Source organism: Crocodylus siamensis, chromosome 9 (assembly GCF_052110815.1).
Source record: "Crocodylus siamensis isolate JL-2025a chromosome 9, ASM5211081v1, whole genome shotgun sequence".
NCBI lineage: Eukaryota > Metazoa > Chordata > Crocodylia > Crocodylidae > Crocodylus > Crocodylus siamensis.
Genome location: NC_143403.1, coordinates 15,882,762 through 15,902,609, shown reverse-complemented (window position 1 = coordinate 15,902,609; position 19,848 = coordinate 15,882,762). Strand labels below are relative to the sequence as shown.

The 19,848-nt window shown below is 41.7% G+C and overlaps 1 protein-coding gene across 2 annotated transcripts in view; it reads right to left on the bottom strand.

Annotated features, from left to right (window-relative positions):
- The window catches only part of GARRE1 (granule associated Rac and RHOG effector 1), a 105,159-nt gene that overhangs the window by 2,022 nt on the left and 83,289 nt on the right, over window positions 1-19,848 (bottom strand). For both annotated transcript variants that reach the window (XM_090063030.1, XM_090063032.1), the window contains exons 8-13: window positions 18,778-18,875; window positions 17,192-17,317; window positions 14,257-15,254; window positions 6,310-6,475; window positions 1,196-1,330; window positions 420-498 (exon numbers count right to left, since the gene is read on the bottom strand). In XM_090063030.1, the coding sequence (XP_089919156.1) occupies window positions 420-498; window positions 1,196-1,330; window positions 6,310-6,475; window positions 14,257-15,254; window positions 17,192-17,317; window positions 18,778-18,875 (1,602 nt within the window). The remainder of the gene's footprint in view (window positions 1-419; window positions 499-1,195; window positions 1,331-6,309; window positions 6,476-14,256; window positions 15,255-17,191; window positions 17,318-18,777; window positions 18,876-19,848) is intronic.

The window sequence follows — 19,848 nt, the reverse complement described above, 5'->3', positions numbered from 1 at the left end:
TATCCCTGCTTTGTCCCGTTAAAATACAGAAAGCAAGGGGAAAAGAAGAGCACTGCTGGGAAACATGCGAGAAATATGTCTCAGTTCTCCTTACATCGTGGAACAGTTTGGGCAAGCCTATCAGCAGAGCACTACAGCTTGAGGTGATGAACACATTTCTAGTTAGGCTAATATGCAATATTGTTTTTATTTTTGTTTACATGAGCAACAGGGCAAAAGTCATTTTTTATAAAAGGTTTTAATACAAGCTTAGCAGTTTTGTTGAAACTTAATCCCCACTCATGCAAAGTAGTGTTAATTCAGTTCAGGACAACAAAAACAAGCTAAAGTCTGATCAGCAGTCTTCAGGGATATATGAAGTTGGGTTCTCTTGCTAAATAACCCTAGTTAGCATATACAAAAAGCAGTTTTCAGTTTACCTGATTACGGTCATCTACTGCAGAAAGAAGAGGTGGTGATGGCAGTGTGCTGGGTTCCTGCTCACCACTACTGTGTTTTCTACAAAACAGTTAAGACATTGACTGTAGTTGATCATTTTAAAAAGCGACTGTGTTCTTTAAAACATTTTCAGCTACTATTACTAGAAACAGTTCTTTAAAGATCACTATGACTACAGGATCAAACAACTTACACTGTACATTCAGTAGCTTTGATTATATTTAACTGGAGTGCTTTTTGCCCAGCAATGAAACAAAAGAATATTTATGAAACAGTGTTTTTTTTATAAAAGCTACTAGTTGGGGAACTTGGAAAAGTATTAATACTTAGAATGAGAAGTGCAACAGGAGATTAGCCTAGCTAGACAACAATCTCTTCAATGAGTTGAAAATAAGGCATCCTAGAAAAAAAAAAAAATTGAAACTTGGTCATATTACTAGGGAAGTGAAAAGAGTGTTGCATGTGGGTGCAGTGAGAAAAATAGGTGCATTAAAAGAAGACAGACAAAGGAGGTGATAAAAATATTCTGGACTGAATAAAGAGATTAATTAGAGAAGCAGATGTGAGGGTCACTGGTGTAAAGATTTGTTCAGTGGACCCAAGGGAGTATCCTATGTGGCTAACACCTTCCAACTCGCATGGTTGTCTCAATCAACCTCACTGAATACTTCACACAATGAGAACCTCTTTGTCTAGCCAGTTGTATAAAGTTAGGGTTAAGGTGATCTGGAAATGGCATTTGTACATCACAGTTTACCTTCTCTGCTTGACTGCAGCAATAAGGTCTGGCCCTGAGAACATGGAAAAGAGACTGTCTCCGTTAGCTGAGGAGGTCTCGTCACTTGAACTGGCAGAGTCTCCTTGAGTACCAGACCAGCTGTTTGTTACATCGCTGTGAGAAGAAAACAAGAAATTAGTATTCATTTCTGAAATACATACCACCAACTGTTAAAAGATTTGCTTCATGCTAAATGTTGGGAAGTCGAGACTAAAACCCTAACTGTGTAAAAAGTAACAGCGAGGGGATACATTTGAGCTAACTTTAAAATGTCAGTTATCACCATGGCTATCCAGCCTTTAAGATATAACAGTAAAGATTCTGAATGATTTGTTATTGTAAACCTGTCACATCTTATGTCAAGATTAAAATGATCAAGGGCAAAAAGTTGATTTTTTTTTTTTTTTTTTGCAAAAACCACTGTTGAGCAGCAGCTTTTCATTCTGCACTTTACTTCACCCTCATGTACCGTGGATGAAAGGTGTAAGCTAACAAGTGAGATGGGGTCACACAATCATTGCATTTAGACCCGATTAGCTTGGCATATGGTTTCTGATCTTTGTTGCACATCAGTGGCTACTTTATTGTGCATTACATTTGCACTTGTGGCTTGCTGGGTCTGAGATCAATTGAGCAACTGCCCTTGGTTTCAGTTCCTGATACAGGTGCATGACCTCTGTACAGCTGTATGTTGATATTGATTGCAACTGTGTTGTCCTAAATGTTGCTCGTGTTCATCTACAATTTTTAAATAAAGATTCAAGGGATATCACCGTTTCTTCTTGCATTTGGATCCCTTACAGCTGTTAACATGACCTTTGGCAAAACGGTTGTTTTGGAAGTATTTCCAAGCTTCTCACATGAGTAAGGACAGCCTTCACAGCGTTAGGTACATCATTTCGCAGAGGGTTCGTGACATGAGGCACAAGTGGAGCTTATAAAATAAATCATCCCCTGTTCCTTTTTGGTCCTTGCAAAAATACTTAATTTTTTCTTCCAATTTGTTTTCAACATCTCTAACAAACTCTTCACAGAGTTTTACAGTGCTACTTTAATTTTACTACTTTGCTGGCTTTGACAGCAAGAATTGGATTGTATTTTGATGCAATACAATTGCTGTCAGTGCCCAATGATGACAGGAAAAAAAAAAAGATTTTGACCCTGTTTGAAAACGTTTGTTTTGAGGAAACAGTCTCAAGTGATGTAAACCAGTTTTGACTACTGTCCCAGACAGAACTTTAAAAAAAAATAAAAAAAATTTCACCTTTTTTCAGAGTTCTTCTAGGTTAATACTGATCGGAGGACCATTCTGCCAAGCACAGCATCTGCATTAGTCTTCTGCAGTAACCTAATACTTCGCTAACTTAACACCAACTTTGGTGGAATTGCAGGCACTCTGGAGGATATGTCTAGAACTCAGAATGAGCTGGATAAACTGGAGAAATGGTCTGAAATCAACTGGATGAAATCCAACATGGACAAGTGCAAAGTCCTACACTTAGGATGGAATAACTGCATATAATACAGACTGGTGGATGGCTGTCTAGTCTAGAGAAGAGAAGACGGTCCCTCTCTGACAGTCTGTAAATTCTTTTCTACTGTAGGAGATGAGACTAAAAAGCAATGATCTTGAACTGCACTAGAGGACATATAGGCTTCAGGGAAGACCTTTCTCACTATGAAGGTGGTTAAGCATTGGAAGAGACTACCTAGAGAGGTTGTAAAATCAGCATGCTTGGAAGTTTAAGAGCAGGTGTGACTGATGCTTGGCTGAGGCAATTTAGTTAGGGATGATCCTGTCTTGAGCAAGGGGCTTGACTAGAAAACCTGCTGAGGTCCCTTCTAGCCCTATGCTCTTCTATGACTCTGTGATAAAAAATATGAATGGAGCTGCAGTTAGCAACAAGAAGATATCAGTTATGGATATCAGTTAAGTTTTTAAGACCTGGCTAGACAAAGCCTTGGCTGCCATGATCTAGTTGGGGATTGTCCTCTTTGAGCAGGGAGCTGAACCAGATGACCTCTTGAGGTCCCTTCCAAGCCTCACTTTCTGTGATTCTATGAAATACCGGGCAGGGACACAATGGAAGCTGACAGGACTCTGGTGGAATGTGCTGGGTTTACCGTGGTGGTCTTGGAGCATAAATTTACACAGCCCAATATCCATTTAGATAATCTCTTAGATGAGATCACTGTGGTTTTAGATCTCTCAGCTATAGATACTAACAGCCAGAGAGACTTTCTGAACAGTGAACAGCGTTTATGTAAAGATAGTGACTCCTTCACATATAGAAAACATAGCAAAGCCCTGGCACAGGAGGACAAAGGATTTGAGAAGAGTACCAGTTTGTTAACCTACTGCCCCAAATGAAATTCTGATTTTGGGCAGGGACATGGGATGGGTTCTTAGAGTTACTTTATCTGGCTAAAAGGTATTACTTTAAGTTTTATGATTTCACACATTCATTACTGATGGAATTGCAGCCATGAAAGTTCTTATGGAGAGAAGCAACTGACATCTTATTGTCATCATTTCAAACAGTGATTTTATTAGGAACATGAGAATCAGAGTTAAGTTCTGCTGCAAGACTGGTCTGAGGGAAAGCCCTAGACAAGCCCTTAAGGAAACTGAGGGAGAACACATACCATCCCGATTGATGGGAGAAAGGCCAAGACTGTGGCCAGATTAGCTCCAACCAAACTTATGGAAAGGTTGTTATAACCTGTTATCTATGAGGTTCAGCCTGGGTTCATAACCAAGTGATCCAGTGGGTCTCTTCCCCAGGAAAGAATTTGCACATAGACATGTCTGCATGGGATCCTGTGGCATCAAAAGGGTGCAGGGGACCATGTGCATAGACAATCCTCACTTATTGATGGACATTTCTCAATCAATAGGATGAGTTCCCTCAGTGTTTGAAAGCAGTCCTGTAGGACCATAGTCCTTGCAAATGTAATCCAGGCAAACCCTCACAATACTGGATAAGTCTGGATGGGCGCCAAGGTCAGTTTCTTATGATTGAAAGGAGCCCCAATCAACTACGATGGATAAATAGATCCGCAGACCTTTGTAGGTTGTCTGAAACCTAATTCAGTCTCAAGTCAGTTGTTGAGGTATGCTATCACTTGCTTTTGTGTATGGGTGCCCACTTCTGACAGGAAACTGATGAAAAATTTTTACAGCTGTTTATAAACTGAGCAGCAGGACCCTGAATTGATAGCGGTCCCAACCTACCACAAATCAAGTACTTTTTGTGGGAACATCTTATTGTGACATGAGGGTATGCAGCCTGTTGGCCAAAGGATAACAAACCAGTTTCCTTGATATAGGGAGGATATTACTGCCACCAGAATGACTGCCTTGTATCAACAGTGTTAATGATGTAGTTGTGATGGTTCACAAATTGTGTGAGGCGAGCACTATCGTTGACAATATCTTTTACTGGACAAACTGCAGGGCTGTAATAAAATCAGGATGAAGATATCACCCACAAAAATCCTTGCCCTCTTGAATTGGGCTTGCAAACACAGTGAGCTCTCTTAGGTCCCAGACTGGCTAACAATCGCCTTTCTTATACTAGGAAGTAGCTGCTGTAGAATCCCTTTTCTCTGACATGTTGGGGAATTCTCTCTATGGGATCTGCTCCTAGGAGAAACTGACTTCTTAAAGCATTACTGGTCCTGGAGGAAATGCTGACAGCAATGTTCAGCCTCTAGTGCTGGAAAACATTTTGGTGCCAAAAGGTCTGCAAAACGAGCTATGGAAGGTGCAGTCTACTTTGACTGGGCTGGGCACGGCTGTAGAGCTCTACAGCTGTAGAGCTATTTGTTCACCAAATAGTTTAATTATCATAAAGGAGGGTTACAACATCAACCCTTCAGCCAGCTGAGACTAGTGAATTGAATTCCCCGAATGGCTTCCTGGCAGGGTGCTCTTTCTACCTCCTGTACTCTGACCTATGCATCTCAGTACTGGATGCTACCGAATCGCTTCAAGCTTCCACAGAAATCCTTGGCCCTGTGTAAGTCTTACAGTTCGATGGTAGTGCTGGAGCTAAAACTCTTGGTTCCACTCTATTGCTGATCTGCGCTGAGGGATCTCAGAGGTCTTTTCTCCCTCATGCAGATCCTTCCTGGATCAAGAGGAACTACTATTTTCATTTTGTGACATGGTGATGATGATGATGACGACGACAGTTTTCCTGTTTATTTCTGATTTTTTCATCTCCCTCTACAGATGGATCAGGGTCTGCAAGTAGGTGCAACATACTGACTCCCAGTACTGAAAGCTATATGATACTGCTCAAAGGCTTTCGACTGGGTCAGACCCAGAGTTGAGGCACTTAACCAGGAGAAAGGACTAAAATTTATCATCATCCTTAGTTTGTATAACCAACAGATAAAGCAGCTGTCAGGTATTTGAGCTTTTACCCATGGCAAAACAGCACCTTGGATGGTCATCGAAAGCTGGAGTTGGGCCATCAGAAGGAAGGCCATCTTCCAAGCAGTACTACCTCCTCCCTGTGCCACAAAGACTGGGCTGATTCAGCTCTGGTAACTGAAGAGCACACAAGCAGCTCGGCATTTGTAGTGGGCCAAAGTGGGATTGCCTATGGCATCAATGAAAGTGCGGGGCTCGTGGCAGCTCATTGCTCACCCAAAACTTGTGGACTACTGGTAAACAAAGAATAGACAAGGGATAAAAACTTGTCACCACTTTTTCTGGGTTGGCAAAGGGTTTGAAAAATAACAACTAGATCATTTCTGAGGCTGGACAAACTGGCCTTTATAGAGACCCACATTGGCATGGAGGGCCATGAGGATAGATAAGGCTAGACACATCCTATGGAAGTTGCTAAGGCAATAAAGGATCTAGTCAAAGCACCGAGCAAGGGACATGTAGAAATGAGAATGTATTATGTGGACAGTTACTGGAATGTAAAACAGACAGCTAATAATTTATGCCTAGTAATTTAAAGAACTCTTATGCCAGGTTCAACCTGTGTTTTATGCAGGGACATTATGGAAGTTGTTAGGGCTCTGGTAAAACGTGCCAGACATCGATAGGATGCCACCAGTATGATTTCTCTTACCCTTCTGTGAAATACTCAGGAAAAGGCCAGGTTCTGTGAGGATCATCAGGAAGAAGCCAGTTGCTACGCGTGTTGCTTGGGCGACGAACGTGCTGTGCTTGCCTTTTCTGTTGCATAGCTTGGCTGACCCCAGCTACATAACGGGCAAACTCTGGGTCGGAGCCAACTGAATAATAATAATAATAAAAAAAAAAAAAAAGGAAGTAGTCTGACAGTCAGTTGCTGACATTCAGCTATTTCTACTGTAATTATCCTTTATTTAATCCTTTAAGCTTGGCTGTCTACCCCAGCAAAATAGAAAAACAAACACCAGTAATAAATGCCAGTCAGCAGCAGATAAATACTTGCTGAAGCAACAAACAGTATCAAATAACTAGATAAATGAAAAGTGACTTCTTGATGAATAGGTACACAATATCTAGATACACTGTATAAGAAGAAGAAAAAAAAAGAGAGTCAATAGGCTTTCATAACAGATTTCCTCTGGTCTCCAATTCACTATTTGTTGTACTTCGCTTTGTGCTAAAGGGTTGTACTGGAATCTTTTTTTTTTTTTTTTTGCTACCAACCTCACCTGGTTATGAACTGGCAGCTCCCCTTCATCAGTCCCTCATTAGCTGCAAAATTACAGAGGATAAACACAAACCCAAACTAAATATATGGGATTCAAGCAAACTGCTGGGCTGGACTGCTATACAGGATTCCAGCTACAGTTCCTAAAGCCATAGCAGGGTTCAGGTGTCCTCCCTCAAGAAGTAGGCAAACAGATTTCCAGGCTGGACAATTAGAAGTTTTTGTAGCTGTTTAGCCGTAATAATATAAAAAACTGAACACTTCCTTGAAAGATCTGTGAAGATCCCTTCCAACCCTACCAACTACGAAACCTCTCCCAAGGCCTCACAGCCTTATCTGTGTTGTTCTCCACATATTTACACCTACTGAAAACGATAATTTGGACAGTGCTTTACCGTTTCAAAATGCTTTACCATGATTAACACATGCAGTGTAAAATGTTTTCCAGCACGTAGGTCCCAATTTAATTTAAGTTCTGAGTGCTACACAGCAAATAACCTGTTTGAAAGAACTATTAGAGGCCAATATAAATCAGACAGACTTCCAAGACTGCTGTCTTCTCTCTCATTTCATGTCAGTCTGTAGGCAAGCTCTTGTCTGGCTAGCTTCACAGGACGTTCCTAGTTTTAAGAACTGTTGCCTTACAGACTGAGAAGTGGAATTACTGGATCTCCATCTGCTCCCAGGGGTAAAGAGGGAACATCTGCAGAGAGCATTGGTCCAGGTGCGCAGAAAGTATGACAATTTTCTTTTGGTGTTTGTGTTTTTCAGTACTGAGCTGGATGAAGAAAACTCTTCCTATTTCACATGCTGAAGGAAGAGAATTCTATTCTATTTATTCTGTCTTGTTGGATATAAACACCCTAACTCAGTTAAATCATACCAAGCTGATGTGAATTATTTAAAGAAAAATCCCTCAGTTATATGGGAGGAAGACATTTGCTGGTGAACTCCTAGGGCTACTGTGGAAACAAGTGACAATGTTGTTACTCTCCTCGGAAATACCTGGGTCTGTGCAGTAGGGGGCAGAGGAGATGGCAAAGAGCAGCCCTCCGTTTTACTGTGGAGTGCCCACAGTAGTGATTTTCCTCTGCAAATATCACTTACTGGTGGAATATTACAACATCATTTCAAGTGAATTGCTAGTGCAATTAAATGGCATGCTTTACAACTAAAAAGACCATTTTACTGGATAAGAACAGTTCTTTACTGAGTAAGGAGCTCTTTGCATTATTCCTTCACATCTACAAAAACAAAATCAGAAGGCCTGAAGGCATCAACATCCCTTTCAATAGCATCATGCTCTTCCTCTATGCGGCAGACCACATTGAAACCTGTATCATCCTCATTGACTGGACTGACCAAAGCTACCAGTCAACTTTTAGAAGTCTCTTAATTATTTTATTTGAAACATTCTCTCTTTTCAGGCTGTTTCAAGAATATGGGAAAAATCATCAAGTTCACTTTCAAAACTGACCGTCCAGGAATGCACATCAGTAACAGAATTTGTTGACCGTTCTAAAGTATGCTTTAAAACAAATTTCAAAACCACTCTCTCCTTTATCTACTGCACTAGTCAAAGCATGAAGGGTTCCTCTCCTCAGAACTTGCATGTTAAGAAGAAACCAGATTTTCCATTTTAAAGTCAGTCATTTATTACAAATTGTTAAAGGGCAAGTCAGTCATAATAAGTCATCTCTAACTAAAATCACAGGATAAACTGGGCTGGAAGGACCTCAGGAGGTCATCTAGTCCAAACTGTACTCAAGGCAGGAACATTCCTAGCAAAACCATTAGAGCCAAATATTTATTTAACCTCCCTAGGTAATCTGTTCCAATGCTTAGCTATCCTCATACATAAAAGTTTTTCCTAACATCCAACATCAATTTCCCTTGTTGTACTTTAAGCCTACTACTTCTTGTCCTGTCCTTGGAGACAAAGAGAACAGTTAATTACCATCCTCTTTATAACAGCCTTTTTTTGGGTATTTGATGACTTATCAAATTGCTGTGCGTTCTCTTCTCCTCCAGCCTAAATAATCCCAGTTCTTCCGGTCTTGGGTTCTATGCCATGTAGATCTTATTTACATACCAATTTATTAAAACAATGAGTTTTTAGAAGTTTTTCTTCTTCTTCAATTGTTTTCTGAATTTATTTTAGCACACAGAGAAAGTCAGTTTTACTTCTTCCATGCACACAGTACAGTAATGCTTGGGTTTCACATGTCACAAAGGATAAAACATCCTTTTAAAGTTCATGGGAAGATTTTAACCGTCTCAACTGCAAAAAGTCTTTTCAAGTATATTTTTAACCATTTTTAAGTAGACCGTATCCCTTTAGTTGAGAAACCAAATTTGATTGGTGTTTCTTTTAGTTTTTAAATTAAATAACTTCTGGACGGTACCAGTAATGTCTCTTGTCATTTTAATGCAGAGAAATACTGGTCTTGGAGAATTCTGTTTCTTTTTTCATAAGTAGCAGTACTAGCAGGTTCATTTACAGCTTCTGCCAAAACAATACAAAGCTACATGTATTTAGCAAAACTATCAGTTGTGTAAACGTTACATTATTTACACTAATAAGACAACCTTGAATACAGGATGAGCCACAAGTAAATAGGTTCTAGATATGGAAAAATTATAAATTTGTTCTAATTTTCCAGGTATTGAAACTAATTATTGGAGGTTTGCCGTGAATTTGGCCCCTTCCCACAGCTACAGCAGGGAAGATAAATCAAGTGGAGAGGAGAGTCAGGTGCCTCCTTGCCTTCTGCTCCCCCAACTTCTGCCCAATGTAGCCCCTTTCCCACCCCCCTTACTCTCAGACCCTTCTTCTCTCCCTGAACACATGTAAGTGAGGGGCAAATCTGAAAACACTGACTTTGAAATAAGCATGCTTTGAGTAATTTGCATATACACAAATTACTGTGGATACCCATAGACTTAATTCATCCAGAATTGAGGTATTTTACCATTTTTGAAACTGCTGCAAGTTTTAGCATGCATACTCCTTAAACACACTTTTAAGCAGCACTTTTGTACTGACTTTAGTACATACTATACATGTTATCAGTCCAAATGGAGCCCCAAACAGATCACCTGGAAGCCAAAAGGCTTCTAGATCCAAAGACAAAAGATGAACCATATAGTTCACTGGGCTGGGCCCTAAGAGTCAACAGCATATCAAGGCATGGTGACCCCACAGATCAAATGTATTCAATGTAGTAGCTCACAATGACTTGAAAAGGGTCAGCTCTAAGGGGGACTGAGCTCAGTGGGTGCTATCACATAACCTATGGAAATGGGCTGTATTAACCCATCCTCGTGCTAGGTTCCCATCAGCATCTTGGCCTTCTGGTAAAGATCAAGCACTGATGGCACCAAGGGGAAGGTGTCAGGATTGGCTCTGCCCTCCTCAGTGCTGGCTTAGTATTGCAGTACCTTCAGGACTGTTGCCAGTTCCCCATGGAGGGAACACCCACCCATTTTTAAGGGCCAAAAAGGTCCCCATTAGTATTTGTGCCCACTATGGGCTTTATAGTCATGCTCAGTGTTGACTTTAATGAATGTAATAGTTGGTTTACAGTACTGAGCATATGCTGCTTTTGGCAGCAGTGTAACGACAGACAGTGTATTTAATAAGGTTTCCCTGTAGGCAAATGCAAGATGAGGGACTTCCCCCCCCATACTGTCTGAGGGGAAAAAAACTTACCTTATATTAGAGTAAATACGGTATTTTATTATATATATTTTTATTGTTTTGCTTTGGCAAAAGCTGTAAATAAACTAATACTATGACTTCTTAATAGTAGGAAATACCATCTCTTTAGAGCACCACTCTCCTTTGGAAGCCCTTCTTGTTTAGCAAACTTAAAAGAAGAAAGGTTAGTCATGTTCCTGACAGAGATAAAATTGATGCATGTTTTTATAATGCAACAAGAAATCATTATTTAGAATTTTTTGCATTGATGAAGAGCTTCTGCATGCACCAAGAATAGCATTTCTACTTCCCATTCTATTTTTCTCCTACATGTACATATAAATCAGTCTAGCAACACTACTGGAAAGCATCATGCCATGCTTTGTCAAAGCAGGTGATAATCCTTAGTAGGAACCTGCCTAGTAAAACTCAAATAAACAGGGAACACAATCTAATTTGGCTGAATTTCTATTTGTCTTTACAATTTCATAAATTTCATAGATTTCATAGACATTAGGGCTGGAAGGGACCTCGGGAGATCATCGAGTCCAGCCCCCTGCCCAAAGGGCAGGAAGTCAGCTGGGGTCATAGGATCCCAGCAAGATAAGCATCCAATTTACTCTTGAAGGTGTTCAATGTAGGTGCTTGAACCACCTCTGCTGGCATACTGTTCCAGACCTTGGGGGCTTGGACAGTAAAGAAATTCTTCCTTATGTCCAGCCTGAAACGGTCTTGCAGGAGTTTGTGACCGTTCGACCTCGTCATCCCTTGGGGCGCTCTGGTGAACAGATGTTCCCCCATTTCCTGGTGGTCACCCCTGATAAACTTATAGGTGGCCATCAGATCACCCCTGAGCCTGCGCTTTTCCAGGCTAAAGAGTCCCGTGGCTCTCAGCCTGTCATCGTAAGATCTGTTTTCCTGACCTCTGATCATGCGCATGGCTCCCCCCTGGACTCTCTCAAGCTTCTCCACATCCTTTTTGAATTGTGGAACCCAAAACTGGACGCAGTACTCCAGCTGCGGCCTCACCAAGGCCGAGTACAAGGGGAGAATGACGTCCCGGGATTTGCTCGAGAAGCATCTATGGATGCACGCCAGCATTTTGGTCGCTTTACTAGCCGCAGCATTGCATTGGAGGCTCATGTTCATCTTGTGGTCAATGATGACCCTCAAGTCTCTTTCTTCTGTAGAGCTAACCAACGTAGCACTGCCGAGCCTATAAGGGTGCTGCAGGTTTTTCCTCCCAAGGTGGAGAACCTTGCATTTTTCGGTGTTAAACACCATCAGGTTCTCATCTGCCCATTTGCTGAGCTTGTCCAGGTCAGCCTGGATCACCTGCCTATCTTCTGGCGTGGATGCTTTGCCCCAAAGTTTGGTGTCATCGGCGAACTTGGCCAGTCCACTCCTGACTCCAATATCCACATCGTTAATGAAGATGTTGAACAGTATGGGTCCCAGGACAGAGCCTTGAGGGACCCCACTGGTCACAGGGCACCATGATGAGTGACTACCATCAATCACAACCCTCTGGGTCCAACCATGAAGCCAATTTCCCAGCCAGCGGATCGTGGTGGAGCCAAGGCCACAACTGGGCAGTTTGGCCAAGAGGTGATCATGGGATACCAGATCAAAAGCTTTTTTGAAGTCAAGATATATGACATCAATCTCTTCTCCCTTGTCCAGGTGATAGGTCACCTGGTCATAGAAGGAAATGAAATTGGTCAAACAAGACCTACCCGCAACAAACCTGTGCTGGCTGTCCCTTAGGATGTTAGCCTGGGCCAGTCCCTCAAGGATGGCCTCCTTAATAAACTTTTCTAAGATCTTCCCCAGGATAGAAGTCAGGCTAATGGGCCTGTAGTTAGCCGGATCCACTCTCCTCCCTTTCTTGAAGATCAGCACCACACTGGCCTTCTTCCAGTCTTCGGGCACTACACCAGAGCGCCAGGAGTTTTCAAAGATCCGTGCCAGGGGCTGGGCTATGACGCTCGCCAGCTCCTTGAGTACCCTGGGGTGCAGATTGTCAGGGCCGGCTGACTTGAAGGTATCCAGCGTCTCAAGGTGTTCCTTCACGAGGTCAGCATTGATGGAGGGTAGGGGATCTCCCTGTCCCATAGCAGGCATGGGCGCCCCATGGGACTGATGAAAGACTGACGCAAAGTACCTATTTAATAGGTTGGCTTTTTCCTGGGCATCAGTTGTCAGTTGCCCCATCTGGTTTAGCAGGGGTCCAACATTGCCCTTGCTTTTCCTCCGGCTCCCCACTTATCTGAAAAAGGACTTTTTGTTGTCCTTGATGCCTGAAGCTAGTTGGAGTTCAGTTGCAGCCTTGGCTTTCCTGGTTTGGTCCCTGCAGGACCGGACCAGCGCGGAGTAATCTTTTGCTAAGTTAGGTATATCGAAGAATACTGACCATCTTTAGAATAAACCCAGTGGGGCAGGGCTTGTCCTAGGTTATAAAGCTTGCTGAGAGGACAAAGTAGCTATATATAAAGTATAGTATAAAATAAGGGGCTGGTTGTTAGAAAATCTTTATGGTCCTGATGTGCAAACGAAGTGGGAAACAATTAATGGTTTGAAAAGAAGGTTCCTCTGCCATCTCCCTCCAAGCAATTAATAACTGCATAATTTCTGCAACAAGCATGCATATCTGTATCTATATCTATATAATTTTACAGGGAAGCGCCAGATCTAGATATGCATACTTGTATGTACATGTATGTGTGTATATATATTACAGAAACTATGCAGTTATTAAGTGTAAGTGTGTATATATGTAAGTAAATATACTTACTTACTTACATGCGAGTCACCTTTAACTAGGTTTCAGTGCTTGGTTTTGTCAAATGTAGTTCAGTCACTAGAGTTAATTTACGTTCTCAGATGGTTGCTCTCAGGAGTGGCTACAAATATGATCTTGTTTCCTGTTCAACAGTAATCCCTCTAACTTTACAATTCACTGGTGGTTCATGAGCAGCTGGATTATGGAACTGGCTTGCTTCCCTAGGTTTCCAGGCTTTCCAGTGTAAAGAGGAACTGAGAGGCCCATGCAAGCACCTGGAAATTAAGAGCCACTATAGTTGTCTTTGCAATAAGCCACTATGACAGAACATGGGAGCAGATGTTGGTAATGGAGGACAACTTTTAGGGAGCACGTTACCAACAGGAGAGAAATGGGACAAACAACCAGGCACCATATCTCCACAAGAGCCAAAGGAAAAGTAGAGCTAGGCAGCAGAAAAGCATGGCCGGGGCAGGGAAGCAGCCAACCAGCAGAATATGATGTACAAGGGAAAGAGAAGCAAAACACACAGAGATGTCAGGAAGTTAGGAAGTGCTACAGGGTAGTGTGAAATTAGGAGGGATGGTATCTACATTTCTGAGCAACAAGGTTATCACATTGTATAGGTTTAAGGACCAATTAAACTGAGGCTACAAATAAGGGCTCTACTCCCATGCCCATGACTTCCTGGATGTCTCTTGAACTCTATGACTCAGTTCACCTGCCCCAGAAAAGCAGGCCTGTCTACATTTGTAAATTCTCAATATCTACTGAGAAAAGACACCGGAAGCAGTAGCACTCTGTTATTAAACAGAAACATTTAACCACATTCTTAACTTGTTTTTAAAAAGCTCATATAAATAACATGCAATTAAAGGAAAATAGCACACACCTGCAGGGTCAAAAGGCAGAATTTCTCCCAGCATCCCAAAGACTCCATCACTTTGGTCACGGTTTGGCCACGTGTTATTTCTCGGTCCTTGAGGTTTCTGTCCTAACATCTCTGACATCATATTGTCCATATAGGTGCTCACAAGACCCAAGCTGTACAAATCAGAGCTCAAATCCGAAAAGCCGTGATTGTTCCATTGGTTAATATGAGACAATCCAGCCCCAACAGCCTGTGCTGGCTGTTGTGAAGTATTACTTAGCCACTTGCCAGGTACACGCTGTTGCTGTGGTCCAATAGGTTGGAGCAGATGTTGGTAGTACTGCATCTGTTGTTGTTGCTGCTGCTTTTGAGACTGCTGTTGCTGTGACAACCCTTGCTGCGATGGATGCAGAGACGCATGAGACACAGACTGCAGTTGCTGCTGAACAGCTCCTGATTTTTGTTCTGTTGCTGGAGAAGAAGCAACAGAGTTCCTTCTTTTCACCAATGGAGAAGTCTGCTGCGATCTGCCCATATTAAAACGAGACAGGAAGTCTATAACATCCTGCATTTCCTGGTCAGTGGGTAAATTCATACCTTTGTCATCCTTGCTATCATCTGCTTTGAAAAAATGATCATGTCTTTCAACAAGAAATCCATTAACTGTCTGACTACTTGTGCTCTGAGGTGGCTGTAATGTATCTATTGTCCTGGGGAAATTACCAATGTTCAAAATGCTTTGTAACCGTGTGTCCATGTGACTGGGCATTTTCACTTTCTCCTCTGAGTTGCTACCTGTAAAGACATTTTTGGAAGGCGTACTGGGAATAGAATAACTTCCACTGTTACTTGAACTGGCGCAGGAAGTTTTCTTTGTAAACCGTGAAGTCAGTTTTGAAAAAGTCTTTTGCAGGCCTCCTGATGATTTGCTTCCATTTCCTGATGGCATGTCAACTTGATTCGCAAAGTCTGAGATCTCCCGCTGCAATTGGATCTGAATACAAGGCAAAGCTTGTTCCCTGTTGCAAAAAACAAAACCTATTTCAAACCTCTGGGTTAAGTCAGAGCTGTTCGACTGGTGGTACATAGGCTGCTTGCAGCCCACAAGGAGTTACACTACACTCCCCTGAGCTCCTGCCTGGCTAGTGCTCCCTACCATGCTCCAGCTGCAACAATAGCCAGAGTCTCTTGGTTCCACCTCCCTCTTTTGGCTTCTGCTGCCTGCCCCTGCTCCAGGGGCAGGGCAGTGCAACACAGCATAGCTGAGGTCGGTGAAGGTGAGCCATACAGGTACATGGTGCAGAAGGGGACACAGGCACATGGTGTAGCAGTAAAGGGAAGGAGGGCCTGTGCAAGCATACAATGCAGTAGTAGGGCAAGGGCCATTGGCACGGGTGTATCAATATCAAGTACTAGTGAGAGGAGAGTGGATGCCTTGAAGATGAAAAGTGCAGGGTGGGGAGAAGGGGCGGGGATTGGGTTCTGGTGCAGTGGTGGGAGCAGGGACATCCACACATCACATGGCCCAGGGGGCCTGTAGCTTGCCCTGGAACAACCTGTGGAACAACCTGTAGTCACACAGCTCCTGCTGGTGTGGCCTCTGGTGTGTTTGGTCCCTAGCTGCTTAGAAGTGGGAATGCCGTGGGTTATCTATCCTTACATTATATCCCATTATTTCCTAATGTCTACAGCTTCAATCTGTGGTGCACTGGGAACTGAATAACTGGGCTGTTATGGCTAGTGGGTTAAGGTCCACAAAGTTTTCTATGAAAACCTTGACAAGACAAAGTATTTCCTGTTACAATAATGGTGCTGCCTAACTAGCCAATTTAAAAATAAAATAGTCTAGTTGACTTAAAGGCTTTGTATGGCTAGAGTGTCAAAGTCTTTGTGCATTCATATTTCCCCCACTCCTGCCAATATTTTAACAGTGCTCTGAAATCACAGAATCATAGAAAATTAGGGTTGGAAGAGACCTCAGGAGCTCATCTAGTCCAACCCCCTGCTCAAAGGAGGACCACCCCCAACCATATCACCCCAAGCAAAGCTTTGTCTAGCCAGATCTTAAAAACCTCCAAGGATGCAGATTCCAACACCTCTCTGGGTAACTTGTTCCAGTGCTTTACTACCCTCCTAGTGAGAAAGTTTTTCCTAATATCTAACCAAAACTTCTCTTGCTGCAACTTGAGACTATTGCTCCTCAGTGATGGCACATAACAAAAGAACAGTCTAGCTCCATTATCTCTGGAACCACCTTCAGGTAGTTTAAGGCTGTTATTAAGTCCTCCCTCAGTCTTCTCTTCCTCAGACTAAATAAGCCCAACACCCTCCCCCACAAGTCATGTGCCCCAGCCCTCTAAGCATTTTTCTTGTCCTCCTCCGAACTCTTTCTACATTTGTCTTCATTCTTTCTGCAGTGGGGGGCCCCACAACTGGACACAGTACTCCAGAAGTGTCCTCATCAGTGCCAAATACAGGGGAATAATCATTTCCCTCGATCTGCTAGCAACACGTAGTAATGCCGCCCAGTATGCTGTTAGCCTTTTTCGCAACTATTGACTCATATTCATTTTATTGTACACTGTAACCACAGGTCCTTTTCTGCAGAGCTGCTACTTAGCCAATCAATCCCTAGCCTATACCACTACATGCAACTGTTTCACTGCAAATCTCATAGTATATCCAATGACTGTAATAGGCTAGTAGGCACATTTGTTTCTTTACATAAGAAAATGTTATACCAAAGTTTAGAGAATCTACAGCATCTTTTCACTGACCTACAGGCTGCCTATACTGTCCTCATTTTCTAGAGCTATGCACTGCCTCAAGACTAGCACTTATTCTCCATGATGAACAGACGCTATACTAATTTTTGCAGTACCATATTGAATTGCAGTCTTCCAAATAAATCAGGCTTTTTATTATGGATAGAGAAGAGGACAAACAGGAAATTTACCTTCCTTCTTTCCACCTGTTAATGTCAAACACAGCAGTATAGAGCACATCTACCAGTCCCAAAGTCTTTTCTGGATCCAAACTCCTCTGTAATAATGACATTGTGGCTGGATCTTCTTTCAGACACCTACAAACATGGAAAATTCCAAATAATTCCACCATCTTTAAAAGAAAAAAAAATCTAAAATTTTGATGAACTGGGCAAACAAAATCTAAGGAGATTGTTGTTTATCTTGATAATCCAGTCTGAACTATGCCACGGAGAAAGGCAGCTACCCACTTAATTAAATCCAGAGTCCTTGCACATGTCCTGGAAGCAGGGAAGGATTTTTCCCCCACTTGGAGAAACCAAGCAGCATTCAGAATGTGTACAGAATTGAGCTAATATAAAATCCTAATTAATTTATTTTTCAAAGGGTTTTGAGGAGGAACCATTGCTTTCACCAGGAAGGGAGAAGTAAAAAGTTTTAACTATCATCAGATTTGTCTGGCAAGGAGCCAGAGTGAATAAAGTGACACATTAACATCTGGATTTTGTCAAATATTAGATTAGCATCTCTACAAGACTGAAATGACCAGGCTGTATCAGCATTTGTCAGTAGGGGGAGCTCCCCCAATGATTTTGAGTTACAACTCAAATACTCCACTCTTTTAGACCCCTTTACAAGTAGAACAATGTATACAACAGGCAAATCACAATGCCAGAAATGCCAATTTATGAAATGGAGGAATTAAGGAGTTTGTCTTCTTCTAGGGAAAGGAACCATTGATTCACACCACTTTAGGACATGCCATAATTGTACCAATATGGACAGGTTGCCTCCATTGAAGACTCAGAATCACCAACTCTACTGAATACTGAGAATCATAAGCTGCCTTGTCTTCAAGAAGTCCACAATATTGGGAACTTTGGAGAAGGAGGTACCTGAAAATATGTAGTCTTTGCTGGATAACATCTTTACTTAAAATGCAGGTCTGTCCTGGCAGTCTAGCTGCTAAACAAAAGTAAGAAATCCTTTAGGTCCACAGTCTAACACTACTGTGGGGCCACCAAAAACTTTCAAGAAAGCCTCAGTAAGTCACTCATTTCCAACCAGAATTCTGTTGGACAAGAAGGATTTGTTACTTTTTTCTTCCTGCTGAAAGAGACGGTTACTCTAAAGACCCTCTGAATGAGGGCCTTCCCTCATCTTCCATCCAAGAATGAGGGATATCTCATGCTGAACCTTCATGAAGCGTCTCCCCTGCTCAGGTACAGTGACTTAGCAGTTAATGCACTGAAGGTCTTTTGTAGAGGGGGGTATTTTTCCCTCTTCATCTGTTTAATTTTTTACATCTATTCTTTTTTCAAACCTCTTCAGTTTTCTAGCTGACAGATTTGCCTCCCTTCATTGTCTCCAAAATACAGGGTAAATGCAAAAAACTTCTAGATGCAGCTATAGGTCAGTCTTACAGCAAGAGCAACATCTATCCTTTGATCAAGAAGCCTACAGAGATGTTACACCTGAACATCATCAAATCTCTATATAAAAACATAAATCAAGCTTAAATTATGCCACATTATCAAAGTACAAGATATTTATTTACCACGTTGATGGAACTTGCACAACAATTCTGGATCCTTCTAAACTAATCTGAGGAGCATATGCTTCTTTATTTTCAATCTGCGCTGTATCCACAACCACCTAACAAATGAAGTGAAAATATTTAGATACTTAAAAAACAGGTTTTAGTTATTTTTACTCCCTGAATTTAGGGTTTAAAATCCCAACCTCTACTATGTTACAGATTCAAATTATAATGAAAATCAGTAAAACATACAAAACAACTAAATAGCTTCAACATATAAAAAGTGGACAAGATATACGTAGATTAAAAATATAAATATCCTTAATTCTATCCATAACCATACATTGTACTCCTGCATCACCACCTTTGGTATCTGCTATTATACAAACACTCCAGTAACTATCAGCGGTGCTACCCGAGAGGTCTGGAAGCATGAATATTAATTCTTGAAAGCTATAATTTTTATATTGTCATAAGCATCTACTTGATAAATTTGTTGGAAACAAATAAATGGTTCTTCAAAACAAAGACAAAGCTTCACGCGAGACAGATTAAAGGTATTTTAGTTGAACTCTACCACAACTTTTCAATTCTACAGTATTCTGGAGTTTTAGAAGGTATATCCACATTTCCTTCCTCTGCCAACTTCAAAGCATGTCATCATTATTAGGTTGTTTTACTTAAATGAGGGAGGGGACCTGCCCATTTTCAGAGTTCTCATCCTCATCTGACAAAAGGTTTCTGAAGCTGGAGGCTTTGGAAATTACCGTTCTGATCTTTTTAGGGAAACGAAAAGGGAATGGGCTTCCACTTCATATAAGCCTCGTTACCAGTGATACTGTGAGAAGGTTCCACATTTAATTCAAGGTTTCATTTGAAATCTAATCTAAATGGGTAGTCCATCTTGGTCATTTCTACAATTCTGCTATTTAGGTCATGCTGACCCACAGCTTTTGACAGTCACCATCAGTTCTTGCTTCAGTGATTAACAGATTAGCTATATCATTTAACCTTGAAATGGCATAGTCCTTGAGGGCAAACAAGCCTTAAGAGATATAACTGGCATGTCTGCAGTCACCATCCACTGGT